The sequence below is a fragment of the Sinocyclocheilus anshuiensis genome, unplaced genomic scaffold, assembly GCF_001515605.1.
Source record: "Sinocyclocheilus anshuiensis isolate Anshui unplaced genomic scaffold, SAMN03320099.WGS_v1.1 scaffold267, whole genome shotgun sequence".
NCBI lineage: Eukaryota > Metazoa > Chordata > Actinopteri > Cypriniformes > Cyprinidae > Sinocyclocheilus > Sinocyclocheilus anshuiensis.
Genome location: NW_015552637.1, coordinates 1316126 through 1333730, shown reverse-complemented (window position 1 = coordinate 1333730; position 17605 = coordinate 1316126). Strand labels below are relative to the sequence as shown.

The following is a 17605-nucleotide window of genomic DNA, read 5'->3' as shown; positions in this document are numbered from 1 at the left end:
CGTGCAGCGCTGTCAGAATACATGCAATGCGCGCGTGTATTAGAAAACATAACGTTCTGCAGTTTACTAAGTGTTTAAGGCCGTTTCGCGATTTCAATCATCACACAGTAACCAGCAACAATCATCCCTTCCTCTTCTCATTGAAGACATGCGATGCAGTACTAAACAGTCTCTCGCTGTCGGTGCTTGTAATGATTTTTGCATCTTTCTCCGACAGTTTAAATGCTTCCACACTGCTGACGTGTGTGCTGCATAAGAAAGAGTGCACGCCTCTCACTCTGCGCTGGTTGCTATTTGATCGCGTCATATCATTGTTCGGTACAATTTATTCCGTCTTTTCGCTTATTTTCGCTTATTTTCGGCCGAATAATTTCGGTTGCCGAACATTCGGTGCATCCCTACTTTACAACCCTTGTATGTTTTTTTTCCTTTAAACTTGATGTTACGTATAGTGTTGGATATCAAGAAAAATCATGCTTGCTTAGAGCTTAGTCTCAAACATCTGGTATATCATTCATCTAAGATACATTCAAATTAAGTATTAATATTAATAACACAGCTTGACACCATCTGACTGACATGCCTTTACAACCTTTGTAGGGCTGCACGATTAATCGAATGCGATTGTCATGCGCATTTTGTTAGTAAAGCCGGTTCTGTAATCAATAGTAAATCATCATCACGTGCTTTCAAATGGAGCAGCATTTACTACACAGAGCCATAGTTCACTACGACAAGTTACGCAAAAAAATCACAGACGATTTTATTGCGCGATTATGAAATCGAAGAAATCGTTCACGATAATGTCCTTCTGTGAGATGATGTGGCTTCTTACACAGAATAAGGCACACAATATATTTCATAGTATTTAAGCAGTGATAAAGGCATTGCATTATAAATATACTTTATTTTAATGAAAATTATAATAATAATAACTCAGATAAACCATAAATTGTCATAATCGTGTGTTTATTAAGACCAGTCTAGGGTTGGTAAGGCCGATGACAAGAATACAATTAAAGAAAAATGTAGCTCCTCTCCTGTCCCAGCTCACAATGACCACAATAGAGGCTTATTCACAAGCGAAAAAGTTTGTTTATTACATCTTAAATTGACGTTTGAAAGCACATCTCTTCGGAAGGGGATCCAGGCCAAAATAACAAACCAAAGGGAAACTAACTAAGGGTTTAGAGAAGCTCAAATTGCCTAACAAATAAAAATTCCCAAAAGAAATACAGAGGTCTTCCCTAACTCCCTCTCTGGCCAAAAAAACAGGAGAAAATGACATTCACAAAATAAATGTCAATCCCCAACCTGCTTCAGAAATAACTAATGCCTGAAAGATACGCATGACAATTGCAGCTTCTGTCGAATCGCGATTTCGATTCCATTTCGATTTATCATGCAGCCCTAAACCCTTGTATGTTTTTTTCCTTTAAACTTGATGTTACGTAGAGTGTTGGATATCAAGAAAAATCATGCTTGCTTAGAGTCTCAAACGTCTGGTATATCATTCATCTAAGGATTTCACATTGGAATGTTCCATTTTCGTGAGTGATATTAATTATCTTTTGCTGTGTTTCTGATCCCCCATTCCCAATCCTGATTTGTCATTATTTCTTTGTATCAAGATGGAGAATTTATCTGATTTATCTCTCATAAATGCCTGAAAGAAATGAGCTTGAGTTGCTTACTGTGTCATTGCTAAGAGTTGTTAAGTGCTCATCACTGACCTTTTTGTCACTCAGCAACACGAGAGCGAACCTTTTACAAGGCAGCTATTTAGGCACTTTGTGCTTCTCGGTTTTAAACCAGAGGCTGTATTAGGGAAACCTCTGAAAGGAGTTGGTGTTTGGAGCACAACATGACACATTTTGTCCTAGCAAAGCATTTATTTTCTCTGTGGAACACAAAAGAAGATTTCTTTTTTTTTTTTTTCATGTTCATACTATGGAAGTCAATGGGGTCCAGTGTTGTTTGAAGTGTATGGGTTAAAATATCTTCTTTTGTGTTTCTTTGCAAAAGAAAGTCATACAGGTTTGGAACAACATAGGGATGAGTAAATGACTATCCCTTTAAAAACATTGAAACTGGATATTCTCAACAGAGAAAGTGAAAGGTTTTAGTGTTTTGTCTACAATATTTAAATTTTGCTATGATTCAGGTGCATTTTTGTTTGCATTTGTGGGCAAAAGTTCTTGCTTTCATGTTGTATTGCCATGACATTATGGCTGATTCTGTCTAGACTATGGCTGCACGATAAATCGAAATGAAATCGAAATCGCGATTAGGCAGAAGCTGCGATTGTCATGCGTATCTTTCAGTGAAGCATGGTTCTGTGATCAGTAGTAAATCTCCATCCAAAGGCCAGAGGGTGCTCTCGCACTGAAACTCCAAATACGCCCCACAGAAGAAACCCAGGAAATATCTATAGCGGTTGCTGAATAAACAGAAGATTTAAATGCTTTCATTGATTCAACGTGACTAATAAACACACGACTACGGCAATATATGGTTTATCTGCGTTCTTATTATTATAATTTTCATTATAGTAAAGAATATCTATAATGCAATTCTAATCGACATAGACTTTATCACTGCTTAGAATACTATAGGTGCGTCCCAAATCGCGTACTTATGCACTATTCTATGATGTTTTGTAGTATAAATAGTGCGACTAGTGCGTTCACACTGAAAATTCCAAAAAGAAAAAGTGCACTTTAAATACCCATATGATGCACTTAAATAACCGAAAAAACGAAGTGTGGAATGTTGGACACTTCATGCACTCAACTGTCACAGCTTTAATTTCGTAGCGAAGGGGGAGGGGCTATCAGACTCCGATTATGAATGACAGAATAACCTTATATAATTCATACTCTGCATGGCTGAGTACATAGTGCAGAAGTATAGTGCGTCATTTGGGACGCAGCTTATGAAATACATTGCGTGCCTTATTCTGTGTAAGAAGCCACATCATCACACAGAAGGATTTATTTCAAACACTCAGCTGACGTTATGAAGTGAGTCTGGAGTAAAAATCTGTTATTAAATGTGGTATTTTCACATGCTTTCAGATGGAGCAGCATTTACTACACAGCCGTAGTTCACTGAGAAGCTACACAAACAGCTGTCATTATCGCGACCAATATCTTTGATTTCATAATCGTACGATTATATCGTCTGCAATTTATTTTTATTTTTTTTGCATAGCTTGTCAGAGAACTACGGCTGTGTAGTAAATGCTGCTCCATCTGAAAGCAGGTGATGGAGATTTACTACTAATCACAGAACCAGCTTTACTGACAAGATGTGCATGACAATCGCATTCGATTAATATCGCATTCGATTAATCGTGCAGCCCTAGTCTAGACTTTGTATTTGTCTGTTGCATTGTTGTACAGTAATGACTCTAGATAGGTTAATGTTGATAATACTGCAGGAACATGTAAAGCACAATGCTTCTAATACTCAAAGCACCACTGGTTTTCACTGTATAACATAAAATGCTAACTAAAATGGAACATGTTTAGCTATTCTGAACATGTAGTATTGCCCACAGCATGTGTGGAATACCCTTGCATCAGTTTTCATTTTTTATAAGAAGGAGGAAGTGAGTCAGGAAAGTGCTGCTGTGTAGGAGGCTGTGGTGTCCTTTCACTGAGTTTCAGATACACAGAGCTTCTCTACTGCCCATAGTGTTACTTCAGAATGATTGTGGAGCTCCTCTGAGTGTCCATGTGAAAGACTATGTAAAATTATTCACATTTTTGTCTTTTCCTTTTTGGTTTGATATCATTAACCCAACATTCTGTTGCTGTTTCCCAGACTCCAACCGTTCTGTGCCCTGCGGGTGTTGGAAATAAAAGCACAAAGGGTTAATGCTTCATTAGTTGACCTACAGCTGACTAGTCGATTAGTGAGGTGTTAAAACCCTCTCAGAAAATTCATCTTCTTTAAAGCACTATTCAGACAAATGTCTTTGGCTGTTGCGTCATGTCTTATTCTGTTATTGGGGCATCCCACCACAAGTGATGTGTTTTAAGACACTTGTGTTACAGATAGTCTTAACCTTTGAAAATGTGTCTTGAGACCCATGCATTGTGTTCAAGTGACACTTCTTTTTGGCACTTGGTGAGATATTGTCTGATATGGTGTCACTGTAGCAATTTAAATGCACATATTTGCTGACATTAAAGGAATAGTTCACCCAAAAAATATAATTCTCTCATCATTTACTTATTGCATGTTCCAAATCAGTATGACTTCCTTGATACTGTAAAGCACAAAATACGTCTGTGGTATTTTGTAGAATTCTTTTATTCATGTTTGAGCTTACAATTAAAATCCAGTGTTGTTTTGGACCCCGTAAAGTATGCATGGACACAAAAATACTTTTGTGTAGCATCTTTTGAAGAAAGAAGTCATAAAGGTTTGGAACAAGACACACCTTTCATTTATGAGTTAATTATCCATAGTCTATAACTAGTAGTAACTCTAGTTGGGGTAGATTAGTTGTGTGTTGAAGTTTCCTGCTCAGGGGGTGGTGCGATTGGAGGAGATTGCATTAGATAAATATGTGGTTTGTGTGAGTTTGAAGTTGTACATGGGCAAGCTTGCTTTTTCAACATTGAGGTCAACGTGTAGGATGTATTAAATGTCATGGCGTTCCTCTCTTGGTGAAGGGGCTCGTTTGGTGTGCCTTGTCATCGGATTACAATATGATAGTCATAACAGAGGCAGAACTGGGGTTTACCTTATCCATGGCATCATGGAAATACGCTCAGTATTATTTCTGGTCTCTTAATCCTCTACATCTTCAAGTGACTTATGAGTTCACCAAGCTTCACATTATACCTTTTTTTACCCATCTACAGACCTCAGATTTCTCTTTTTTTCAAACACACTGTATCTTAGAAACCCAGCTGGCATGACACTGAGATCGGGTTTGATCATTTCTAATTCACAAAGAGGAAACGAGTTGATAGCAATGATGTGAAAAGTAGCTTTTACATGAGACTAAACAAGTGTGTGTTCGTCATGATCAGCTCTGGCTTCTGAAGCAGCCTGGTAAGCTCTGGATTATGTCATTTGTTTACGTCGAAAGGCAAGTGAATAAACAAGGGTGACACTACAGTATTACACACTTGCAAGATTTTAGCACCTGCTTATTAAATGAATTAGTAGCATTATGAGATGTGTTTGTCATTTGCTGCCACATGTTGTTTATTTATATTTAGTGCAGTTCATTTCTTAGACCTGCACAGATGCGACTGTAGAGGCTGGCAGACAGGATGTAATGTGTGAATGATCAGTTCCTGTTGTCCTGCCTTGAAAAGCTCATGTAGCCCTGTTTCTCTTTTCTTTTCTCCTGTGAAAAGAAGATACTCTGATAATGTGGTGATCAAAAATGCAGTTTGATTGGAGGATTACTATCAGAGCTGCAACTAATTTTGATGATCTGTTGATTTTCTGTGATAAACTGGAAAAAATACTTTTATATTTATAATTTTATTGTGAAAGTATGTCATCATTATACATCTCGATTCATGCTCTCCGTCAAACAATCTGCAGATTGAAGGCTATTCCAAAAAAAAAACAGCCCACAATGATGTACTGTATATTGTTCTGCAGGAACACTCATTTTTTTCCTTTGAACAGACTTGTCTTTCTGGTGATGTATGAGACCACTCTTTATTTTTAGTAATCTTATATTAGTCACTATTAGTCACAAAAATATTGTTGGGTAACCTTCTCACAATACTAAGGCTACATCCACACGAAGCCAGAGCTTTCCCTATCCGATCTTTTTTTTTCCCCTCGTCTCAAGAAATATCTGCGTCCACACGAAACCACAATACCGACACAAAAAGATGTAGTATACATGCCAGACCAGTTTGTGGCGCTGTAATTCTGCCACAGAGATACACTGAAAACGGAGACTTGGACTATGCTCATAAACCTTGCGCGCGGTATACAAACGAACATGGAACAATACATTTATTAATCTGTGTTAATGTTAGTTAATAAAAAGACAATCGTTCAGTGTTTGTTCATGTTTTTGTGTCTGAATAGGGGCGAGACGTGGCCTGATGACGTCATCGTTTCAGAAAGTATACGGATTCGCTGTCCACACAAAAACGCAAGGGTGGCGTTTTCAGATTTATCCACTCTGGGAACCAGTTTAAAAAAATATCGGTTTCACTCTCCCAAAATGCCGTGTGGACGAAATGCCTATACGATACACAATTTATGCGTATACAGCTAAACGCGTCTCCGTGTGGACGGGGCCTTAATTTTCACCAGAAACATTTCACAATTCTTGTTACCACATCAAAAAACTAATATACTGTCCTGGGTGTGTGTTTGTACGTATTTTTTTTATAATTATATATTATATTGTATATTAAATATTATAAATATAATTATATATTAAAATTTAATTTACTACTTTGATGGCAAAACATAATTTTCAGCATCAGTACTCCAGTCTTCATTGTCATATGATCCTTAAGGAATCGTTCTAATATGCAGATTTTTTTTATTATTATCAATTTTGAAAACAGTTGTGCTGCTGAATACTTTTGTTGGAACTGTGATGCATTTTTGCAGGATTCTTTGAATCATTTATTTGAAATATAAATATTTTGTAATATTATTAATACCTTTATTGTCACTTTTGATCAATTTAATGCATCCTTGCTGAATCAAAGTGTTATTTTGTCAAATAAATGAAATAAAAATAAATCAGTGATCCCAAACTTGAATGGTATTTTAAATCAGCGTTATGTTTGCTTCAAGTGTTTGTCAACTAAGTAATATGGAACAAATATGGTCAGTAATATGGAACAAAATGCTTTACACACTTTATTTTGCTTTGTTTAATAATGATATCAGTGATTAATCCGTTACATACATTGATAATACTTGCATTTTAATGAAATGTTCTTCTAATGAAATAGTCTTTCAAAGCATTTAGCAACCTGACTGTGAAAATATGCTGATGATTTTCTTGGAGGCATTGAATATAGAAAATTTAAAATAATAAAATGCAAAACAGAAGCATTTTCACTAGCAGTGTATGCCTTCCGGACCTCTTTGTGTGTATAAAACAAAAGCATTTGCTTTTATATAGGCCTAAGTAGCCGTTGTTTCAAAATTAACTAGATACTGGGAACTATTTAAAGGCCACAAAGAATTGGTAAAGATTTGATAAACCACAAGTGTTCCTTCCTTAAGTCTGTGTGGTCTCATCTCTTTATGTGTGCTGATATTGTCTGAGCTATGATATTCAGTTTCTGTTCCTGCTCCAATTGTAACCTCTTGTTTTTCTCCTTCTCTTTCTCAGGCGTGTGAAAGATGGTGGACCGCTTGGCGAACAGTGAGGCCAACTCTAAGCGCATTGGAGTCGTGGAAGCATGCTTTGGCACAGCAGGTCAACCGCTGGCCATCCCAGGTCGAGTGCTGATCGGAGAGGGCGTTCTCACAAAGCTGTGCCGCAAAAGGCCCAAAGCCCGGCAGTTCTTCCTCTTCAATGACATCCTGGTGTACGGCAACATCGTCATCCAGAAGAAGAAGTACAATAAGCAGCACATCATCCCTCTGGAGAGCGTCACCATAGACACGGTAGAGGACGAGGGCGATCTGCGCAACGGCTGGCTTATTAAAACGCCCACCAAATCTTTCGCCGTCTATGCCGCCACAGCTACGGAGAAGTCTGAGTGGATGAGCCACATCAGCAAGTGCGTCTCGGACCTACTGGAAAAAAGCGGGAAATCTCCCACCGGCGAGCATGCGGCCGTCTGGGTGCCCGACTCTGAGGCGACCGTGTGCATGCGCTGCCAGAAGATGAAATTCACCCCCGTCAACCGCCGCCACCACTGCCGGAAATGCGGCTTTGTCGTGTGCGGCCCGTGTTCGGAGAAGAAGTTCCTGCTACCCAGTCAGTCGTCCAAACCGGTGCGAGTGTGCGAGTTCTGTTACAAGCAGCTCTCCACGGGCGGCACCCTCCCGTCCCGCTCAGACTCCTACAGCCGTTCAGAGTTTTCCAGCAACAATATCTCAGACGACGACGATGATGATGACAGCAGTGACTGAGGGTCACTTTTAGGAATATTGACCATCTACAGATCATATCCCATTATTTTAGTCTAATTTTCATTCAGGGTGTGAAAAGGTTCCTGTGGCAATAACACCTTCCCAAAACGATTAAAGACCCCTGTGCATATGAACAAAAGGTTTGATGGGAATTGTTCCTGTGTATTAATGAACACTACTTGTCGGCTTGCTCTACTTTCACATTAAAGTTACTCTCGTAGTCCATTTTAACCTCTTTCATATAAATGCATTTCTTGGTGCTCTTTCATCTTCTTTTTTCCCCTTTTCCTTTTAGCTACCGTATCCTTACTGAGCAATGCTGCTATCCACTGGAGGAAGAGAATGTTGGGTAATGTGATTGCGGGCTGTTCCTAGGCATACACTCCCTCAGGTGAAACCGTGTAGTGCATTATAACTAGGTTTTAAACAAGGAACTGCATTTAGTGCTTTGAACAACTAACCACTAACAAACCGTGAAAGTGTGCGTTCAGGTGAAGGTCTTCTGTTTCTCACTTTGCTCAGTTTCTAGTAATTGCAAATGACAAATCAGATAGACGCTACTAAGCTTGTAAATGCGTGTATATAATGCTGTGGTGTAGGAAGTCTGTTGGAAAATTAATCTGACAAGGTCATCGCTGCCTTAGTGCCTTCTTATTTATCCTCAGGATCCTCGAAATGAGAAACTATTTATGACTTGGGCTGATTTCTTCACTTTGAGACACCTGCCTTCGTTTGATGGCACATCACATGACGTATTCTGTTTAGAGGTGCACAGGTCCCATTCAGTGACCATTTTTATTCATATGACTGTAGTTATGATCAAAACTAGACCAACAGTTTCAGTTGAGGACAGTCGATTATATTCTCTCAGTCCGAATAGCTTTTGGACCGGATTTCAACTCTATACATATATACACATTAACATGCAGCCCACAGGAATCGCACGAATCGTCACAAAGTCGAAGGAAGCGCTATCCTTTTCGCCCGCTCTCTCTCATTGGGGTCTTTGTGTTAGAGAAGTCACATGTCGGGCCTTGACAGTCAGTCCTACATGTTTTGAACGGGAATCGAAAGCATTATGAGGAAGCGACTGTCACACAGCCACCTTGTTTCCAAAGAAGCTGCTAAGCGGGTAATTCGAAAAGTTTTTTACTTCTACACAAGTCAAGCTGGTGGGAGAATCAGCTATACTGCTTGAGAACTGTGTCTCAGTACTGAATACTTGATCACCTGTGTAGATGGCATATTTTCTTTGTGTCAGAATAACAAAACTGACATTGAAAAGGGATATTTAATGAACCTAACTCTGGCTAAAGAGCCCGCTCAGACTGTCTAGTTCATATGCAATGACAGATACACTTAAGTCAAAAGTATTTTTTTGCTTTTACACATTTATGTGAGACTTATTTGAGATTTAGAAATAGGTTTACTGTGATTGACTCAAGGTCATCAATCTAATCTTGCTTTTGGAATATAACGTTAGATTCCAGGATAGTTATATTTGGCATAATGTTTGATTTAATGAATTGTTTTAATCGTTCCAAATCTAACCTGAGATGATTTGTTTTAATTTTACTTATATGTTGTAATATTCTGAGATGATTGTTTTGATTTTGCATGTTGTAAACTTTTGTACAGTTTTGTTTGTATATTTACTCTTAGTTGGGCTTGCTGCTTTTTGTTTTTTTTCTTCATAGCGTTTCCGTGTGGTTCATGTGTGCGTTTCCTGAACACCTCTGGATCAGCTACCAGCACTTTACTCACTCTGCAAACCACAAGAGAGGGGTGGGGCCTGGCTGTGGGAGGGGCTTGGGTAGGATGTGGGCGGGGACTACATGTCTTTACAAATCTGGCCTGCAAATACAAGAGAATAGATCTGAGTAGAGGATAAACAGGATTGGCATTTACTTTCCATTTGTTTTCTTTTATGATTTCTTGAACATGTAATTTATGAGTCCCTTGTTCTTGGATTAATTTTGGGGGATTTTCTGTTTCTTGTACATTTTTTGCCATTTTTTATTCTCATTTAAAACTCTGAAAGGGCTGAAAACTGAATGTAATCCATCATATCATCATTATTAGATACTAATTCTGAGGAAAATATATGCATTGCTTAAACTCTTGTGTCTTGTCTTCTGTAATAATTGCCAAATACAAGTACCAACGGCTCAGTTTATGCAACAGAGACTATTAATGTCACTGGAAGTAGGATTTACTAGGATCAGAACCAAACTGAACACTTACACACCGCCGGGCTAGCCTGTCATTGTGATGGATAATCTGTCTGCTGCAGTTTAGTCTATTTGTGTCAGCCTTTATATGGTAATCCATGCCACGTGCAGTAGTATGGTAAGGGGATTGCTCTTTCACTGGGGTTAATGTACCATTTATATTCTTTATTTGACATGATTCCTTAGTTTATGTTTGATTAGCATTTGTTCTGAAACTTTTGGCCTATAATGGTCACAGAGGTCCCTAAGGTCTAGCTGTATATTTAGAATAATCAGCTTTAAGGAGTCAGACTTTTATGGTGTTAATGGCACTCTCTTGGAACAAACCACTGAAGCCTGAAATACAAAAATCACACATTTCTATGACGCTGATGGACAAGCATGGAAATAAATGGGTTGTTTAATCCATTCAGTTGTGCTGTGGTGTGACATGACTGTCAAAAATATTCAGTCATTTGCCACGCAATTCCTTCATCGAATTGACAGTCTGGATTTTTAATAGGCGTTAAGAGGTGTGGGGTGGTGCGCTTAATCCCTGAAACGTTGTCAGATTTGTGGGAAATTTTAAATTACTCTGACCACCAGACCGTAAAGAATATTTGGGTGTGTTTATATTTGTAAAAGGTTTCACTGCAGATCATTTTGCTGGTTAATAAACTGTTGGGACTGTTCGTTTCTCAGAGGGCCCTCGGCTGCAGATGTTGAACCCTTCTGCTCTGCACATGTGGATTATGCTGCTGATATAAGCGATTAAATATCACGTGCATGTCACGACGCAAGAAAAAATCTCCGTAATACAGTTATCAGTCTGGGTATATCTAGGGTTAAAACAAGTTCAAGCAGGACATTTTACATGCTAATATGACCTTTAAACTTTTGGAAAACAAAATAAATGGCTTAGCGTAGTCCTGCACACATTATAACTGACCATAACCAGAGTAATCTTTGGACTTCTGTGCAAATACACAAGTAAAATTTAACATATAATCACATGTAAGACTAGAAACAAGATATGCACACTCTGCTGGTGTTGAACATATTTTAAAGGATCATTAAGATTATTAAGCACTCTAGGTTATCATGACTAGTGTGGGGAATGTTGTATCTGTATTCTGCAGTCACATGGTCTTCTCTCATAAATCATTTGCCCTTTGCTTTTCAGTCATGGTGATTAAAATGTTCAGCCTTATGCTCAGAGAAGGTGCCATTGTGAAGAGAGAAAGCAAACAAAAGGAACGACAAGTGCTTAGTTTTTGTGAACTGAAGATGTCAATGTGTTCAAAGTAAAGTTCATTTAACTCACTCTTTGAACTGTAATATTCTGTATATTCTCTGTTCTCTTCTAGAACAGAACTCAAAGGTATCCAAAACAATAACAGAATTTTAATTTTATGTGAACTGTTTAAAGGAACAGTTCACCCAAAAATTTACATTTTGTCATCGTTTACACACCATCATGTCATTCCAAACCTATATGTCAAACCTTACTTTCTTCTGTGGAACACAAAAGATGATAATTTGATAGTTATTGCAAACTCATGCAGTGTATAATGATATTTCAAGTCGAAGTTCGAAACGAAATTGAATTTAGTCCTTGAGCTGAAAAATCCAAACTGAACATTTTTGATACGCCTGCATAAGTTATCGAGCATCAGTTATTAAGTTTGACAGAATGCTCTTCCGGTATCAGATGAATTTCAGTGAGTTTGAGTTTAGTCTGTGTGTAGTTGTGGGTGGGAGGATAGAAACTCTTACAGAATGTCAGAATGGCTTAGATTCATCAGGACAGTTTTGCAGTGTGCTTCATAATGACAGCTAAAGTGCGCCCCCTGCTGGCACGGGACAGCGGCGTGCTTTTTCTACTTCTAATTCTTATTCAATAATGGTGGCGGCAGTCAACAATTGTACAGAAAATATCATATAAATATGGTCAAATGTGTATAGATCCTGTAATCATAATTTCTGCTTGTCCAAAAGTTATAGAAACAGACTCTGCCACATAAATATTGGTCATGGATATCCACACTACACTACACTCTTAAAAATAAAGTTTCCAAATAAGGGTTTATATAGTTATGCCATAGAAGAAACATTTTGGGTTTTCCAAAGAACCTTTGAGTGAAAAGTTCTTAACCAATTGGCTGAAGTTGTCTGCACACTGGAAAAATACAATCAGACCAAAAAGTTCTATCAAAAATATCTATAATATCAATATGTCTTAAAAACAGACCAAGGAGTAGATGTTTTTCAGCCCATGCTTTCTTCAGTGCTCATGAGCACTGTATGCTTATAGTGGAAACTTTTGTGCAATGAAAAGTTTACATGGATGTTAAAGATTCTTTATGGAATCACAGATGCCAATAAGAACCTTTATTTTTAGGAGTGTGTTGTTTTGATGGAGATATTAGGCTTTTCCACTGGTACAACAGAAAATTGCTTATTTATTTTGCTTTACCTACTTCTGTTTTTATTTCTCATTGAATGTGTTACTTGTAGTAGCAACTGCCCAAATTGGATGTAGGTGCATTTTAAAGCAACATCAGTCCTTATAGGAGGAGTGGAGCCCTGTGCTTTAAACTATAATGATCAGAAGGAAAGCACCCACACACTGCAGGATATGAGGCTTTCATCTGTGTGTTCTTGTTTAAAAATGCTGGATGTGCTTTTGCCCTTTGTGTCTGATAGCATAATGCATGAGAGTAGGAGGAAGATCTTTTTTCCATTCCTTAACACCCATCATTACTATGCAATAGTCTGCTTTGTGACCGCACAATTTAGAACTGGCTGGGCTTTCTGATATTACTTTGCTTTGTGTAACAAACGACCCCCGACAGCACTGCACAGGAGGCGTCATTTTTGAATTTTGATTGTTCCTTTATAGTGGGGTTTTTTGGTCCCTTTTGGAGCATGACAGCGCTGTGAACCATCATTATATGGCAAAAGCTGTGTAACGATTGTTCAAAAATGTCTACTTTTGTGTTCCACAGAAAATAACAGCATATAGCCTTGGAAGGACTATTTTAAATTTTAGCTGAACTATTTATTTACTATACACTCCTTAGTATGGAAGCCCGTTTCCGCCACTGAAAAAAAAAAAAAAGGTAATAAAGTCAGAATTGCGAGATATAAAGTCAGAATTCTGACTTTTTTTTCTCAGAATTGCGTTATATAAACTCACAATTGCGAGCTATAAAGTCAGAATTATGAGATATAAAGTCACAATTGCGAGATAAAAACTCGAAATATAAAAACTTTATATCTCACAATTCTGACTTTTTTTCTCACAATTCTGACTTTTTTTCTCGCAATTCTGACTTTTTTGAATTGCGAGTTTGTATCACGCAATTCTGAGGAAAAAAAGTCAGAATTGTGAGATAAAAAGTCGCAATTACCTCTTTTATTTTTTTATTCAGTGGCGGAAACGGGCTTCCATACCTTAGTGAAGGACAACGGTTAGCAAGGGAAATATTTTTGAATGAATGTAATCCCCCCCCCAACAGATAATGTTAATTGGATATGAAAAATGTCAATTATTTCTGTGCTCTAGAAAATATTAGGCCATTTTAAAATAGATTCATGTGTTTTCTGAAGAAAAATAAGTGCTTGATTGCAAAACTCACCATATACAGAACTTAAAAAAATTCTCCTAAACATACTTCATAAAAGTTATTTGTATGATGATTTGTTATTTGTATTAATGGAATTATACTCGAGCCACCTATGTATTATGCAATTCAATGTACATATTCAATGCAATATGCAAAAACAATAATCTTACTATGTCTTCTCATTCACCATCCACCACAGTAATCACTCAAGTTATTCCATTTCCCAAAACCAAATTGCCATATTTTGAAAGAACAAACACAATTTTAAAGCAATTAACTTTCATGTAAAGCGTAAACCACTGAAACCTGTGAATAATGGTGTGGAAATTGCTTTTCCTCAAGAAAATGTGATTGACTGTGTCACAACGTGGCAGTGCCCCGCTGTGTGGCTTTTTTTTAGAGATGAAGTCTGAAAAAAGGAATTGATGAAAAAAAAACAAAACCTCCACAGCTGCGGCTTAATGAATGCCATCTTATCAAAGGCAACACGTCTTGTGTAAGAGAAATAGTATTTACAGAAATCTAAGGGATTGAAGGTGTGAGAAGTGTTGTATTGCTGACATTCTCATGCATTACGCATCCTAACTCTGGCTTTACAATTGTGCACCCATTACCTTTCTGATCTAAACCTCTCTGCACTTTGAACCAACAAAATAATGAAAATGTATTGTTCCACAAATGTGGGCCTTGAATTTGAAGGAGACATCTGTGATGTTGCTCATCCTGTCATTTTGTCAGGTTGCACTGTTCAAATTGGCACAATGCATCATTTATTTTTAAAAGACAAAGTCTGCTTTAGACAGGGTTAAATGGAGAATCCCTCCCAAGAGGCTAAATCAAACTGACAGTGTGAGATGTTGACAAAAGGTTTTCGCAGCACTTGTCAGTTCACCAAATCCATGTTAACATTAAAGCCTAATAGCAGGGAGATTAGACTTGTACGGTAATTAGTAGGTCAGGAATGCTCTGTATGTGACAGGCAGAAGAGGAGTGCGTGACTGATATAATTGTGCGTGTTTCTGGAAGAGTGCAAAAGATATCAGCTCAAGCAATGTCAGGTGGTGGGTGGAACGATCTCGCTCTGTCTAAAAGCTGTGAGATAACACCTAATTAGTGGTTACGACATTAACACATACCCTTCTATAGACTACACAGAGCAGCTGGGGATGTTTACATTCACTTAAACAAACAGCTCAGTTGGTATCTTCAAGAGAAAAAAAGTCCTGTTTTCATTACAGTTTATTGTATTGGTATAGGAATGAATATGGATGAATTTAAATCATGTTTTAAAGTTTCGTTAGAAAGAAACTTTGGTTTATTGGAAGCCCAGTTTTGATGATCTTAAATTCATCATCTGTGTTGTCACCTGTATTATTATATTTTAAGGCATAAAAGAAACTTTCGGTTCAATTCGTAGAACAAGTTGATTATACGCACAGGTATGAACTGCAAAATGTAACGGAACTGGAGAGCAAAAGAGTTTTTGTACACTTCGGCATCTAAAAGGAATACACACCTCTAATTTATTGAGATGCACCTGTATATATATATATATATATATGATTTTTTTAAAGGAGTTTCAGGGATTTCTTTTCTGTAGAGTTTAGTTTGTAGAAAAGTTTTGTCAAGATAGGAGACCAGAATAAAATTAAAGATTTGTTTGTTTATTTATTTATTTTTGGTGTGACCATAGGCCTATATGTATTTTGGATATTCCTCCATAAAAATAAATCTATGTTTAAAAAAAATGACCTATAGTCCTGGGCACAAAAATTAGTGGAATGGTGGAAAACTGGTCAATAGACGCTCAGCTAAATATCTCTTAAATACATTTAATTGTGGTATTTTAATAAAAAAGCCATATCTAAATGGCCCATTCCTCAAGCCAGGCTCTTAGATCCTATATGTCTTTTCAAACTGAAAGAAGATTTTTCTCCTCTCCTTCATTGAAACAGCCCATAGAAATGTTTTCAAAATCTATGTCAGTAAAACCCAGAAGAAGTATTTCCCACTCCTCTTGTTTGGATTTCTGAAAGCTGTGTAAAAAATACCCATAAACTGCAACTCTGTCATTACAACTGCACAATTACCTTTACACATACTCCCGCAGCAACTAAACAATAAGTGCACATCTCTCACAGGACGTGCAAAAGCTTTCAGGAGATGCCGAAATACAGCTGACAGCCTCGCCATTTGAGAATAAATATTTGCCTTCATAATCTATATCCCCATCTGTGGTCTAATGCACTGTTACTTTGAAGCCTTAGACGATAAAGTGTTTTTCATCCTGTTTCTTTACTTCGTTTCCACTTTTGGTCTCTTTAAAACTCTAGTCTCAAGGTTGTCTACTAAAAGCCACCTGACTGCTGCATTTGCTAGTGAATTCTTTTCTCCTCTTATTCTGTTGCACTTTGCTGACAGGGATGTTCTGTTTCATTGTTCAGAAACCATAAAGGCAAAGCTGCTATTATGATGAACCAAATGAAATTTTTGCATATCCCATATTTCATCTGTTTTCAAAATTCCTCTGCCATTGCAGGGAGGTTTTGTGAGGAAAATGTGAGCCTGTCCAAAAAGATAATGGTGCAGCTGACATGCTGAGTGGGTGAAGCTGGATCCTCTGCAGTGAATGGGTGACATCAAAATGAGTGTCCAAACAGCTGATAAAAACATCACAATAATCCACAAGTAATTCACACGACTCCACGTCTTGTGAAGCAAAACGCTGCTTGTTTAAGAAACCAATCCATCATTAAGATGTTTTTTTAACACTCTCTCCAGTGAAAAAGTCGTTCCTCTGAATCAGGAGAGAAATATGCACAGATCAAGCACCGTTTACAAGCGAAAACAATTCTAAACAAATATGTTGGTGGATTTCCATGTAAGAGCACACCAGGGGATGGACTTTTTCACTGGAGGAAACATTATTATGGATTATGGACTTAAAGATAGATTTGTTTCTTACAAACATGCAGCTTTTTACGTCACAAGATGTTAATAGATTGACTGGGGTCATGTGGATTACTTGTGGATTATTGTGATGTTTTTATCAACTGTTTGGACTCTCATTCTGATGGCACCCATTCACTGTAGAGGATCCATTGGTGAGCAATTGATGTAATGCTTAATTCCTCCATGTCTCTTGTGATGAAAAAACTAAATCATCTACAACTCGGATGGCCTGATGGTGAGTACATGGGGAAACTATTCCTTTAAAGACAGAGGGCGTTCAGTCTCACTGTCTCGCATATGTAGCAGTTCAGAAAGCAAGAAGAATTTTCTTTGAGCGTCATACGGGGTTGCCAGGGGAACTGTGTCGTACATAAAGGATTTACTGAACAAGTAAATAGCATTATAGTTTGAAAGCTATAAAGAAGTGGGGCACAGAAATGCCATGTTGTTGACATCAAGTGCCCTTGAACAAAAACACAGAGACTCACAATTACTGTGTTGTATACCGTTCATCTCCCGGAGACACCAGGGGAATAAAACAGTAATTACAGTCTAAATTGAACACAATGCAACAAGGTAAGATAAGCAAATTAATTCAATTATTGTAAGGAGTCTGCTGTGCTTCTTTCGCGTTGTGTAGTAATTATTATTTTTCTTTTGCTGTACAGTTGAGCAAAGGCTTGAGTCAGTATATAATAGAAGAAAATCGAAAGCAAA

General features: G+C 37.7%; 1 protein-coding gene across 3 annotated transcripts in view; it reads left to right on the top strand.

The window, feature by feature from the left end:
• The window catches only part of plekhf2 (pleckstrin homology domain containing, family F (with FYVE domain) member 2), a 22540-nt gene extending 12325 nt beyond the window's left edge, over positions 1 to 10215 (top strand). The window contains exons 2-3 of one of the 3 annotated variants that reach the window (XR_001631724.1): positions 7349 to 8237; positions 8393 to 10215. Coding sequence is in view for 1 of the 3 variants with exons in the window: in XM_016458283.1 (XP_016313769.1) it covers positions 7360 to 8097 (738 nt within the window). In the remaining 2 variants the exon portion in view is untranslated. Of the gene's footprint in view, positions 1 to 7348 lie in introns of all 3 variants that reach the window. The other 2 variants (XR_001631723.1, XM_016458283.1) reach the window with 2 other exon arrangements.
• Positions 10216 to 17605: the final 7390 nt, after the last annotated feature.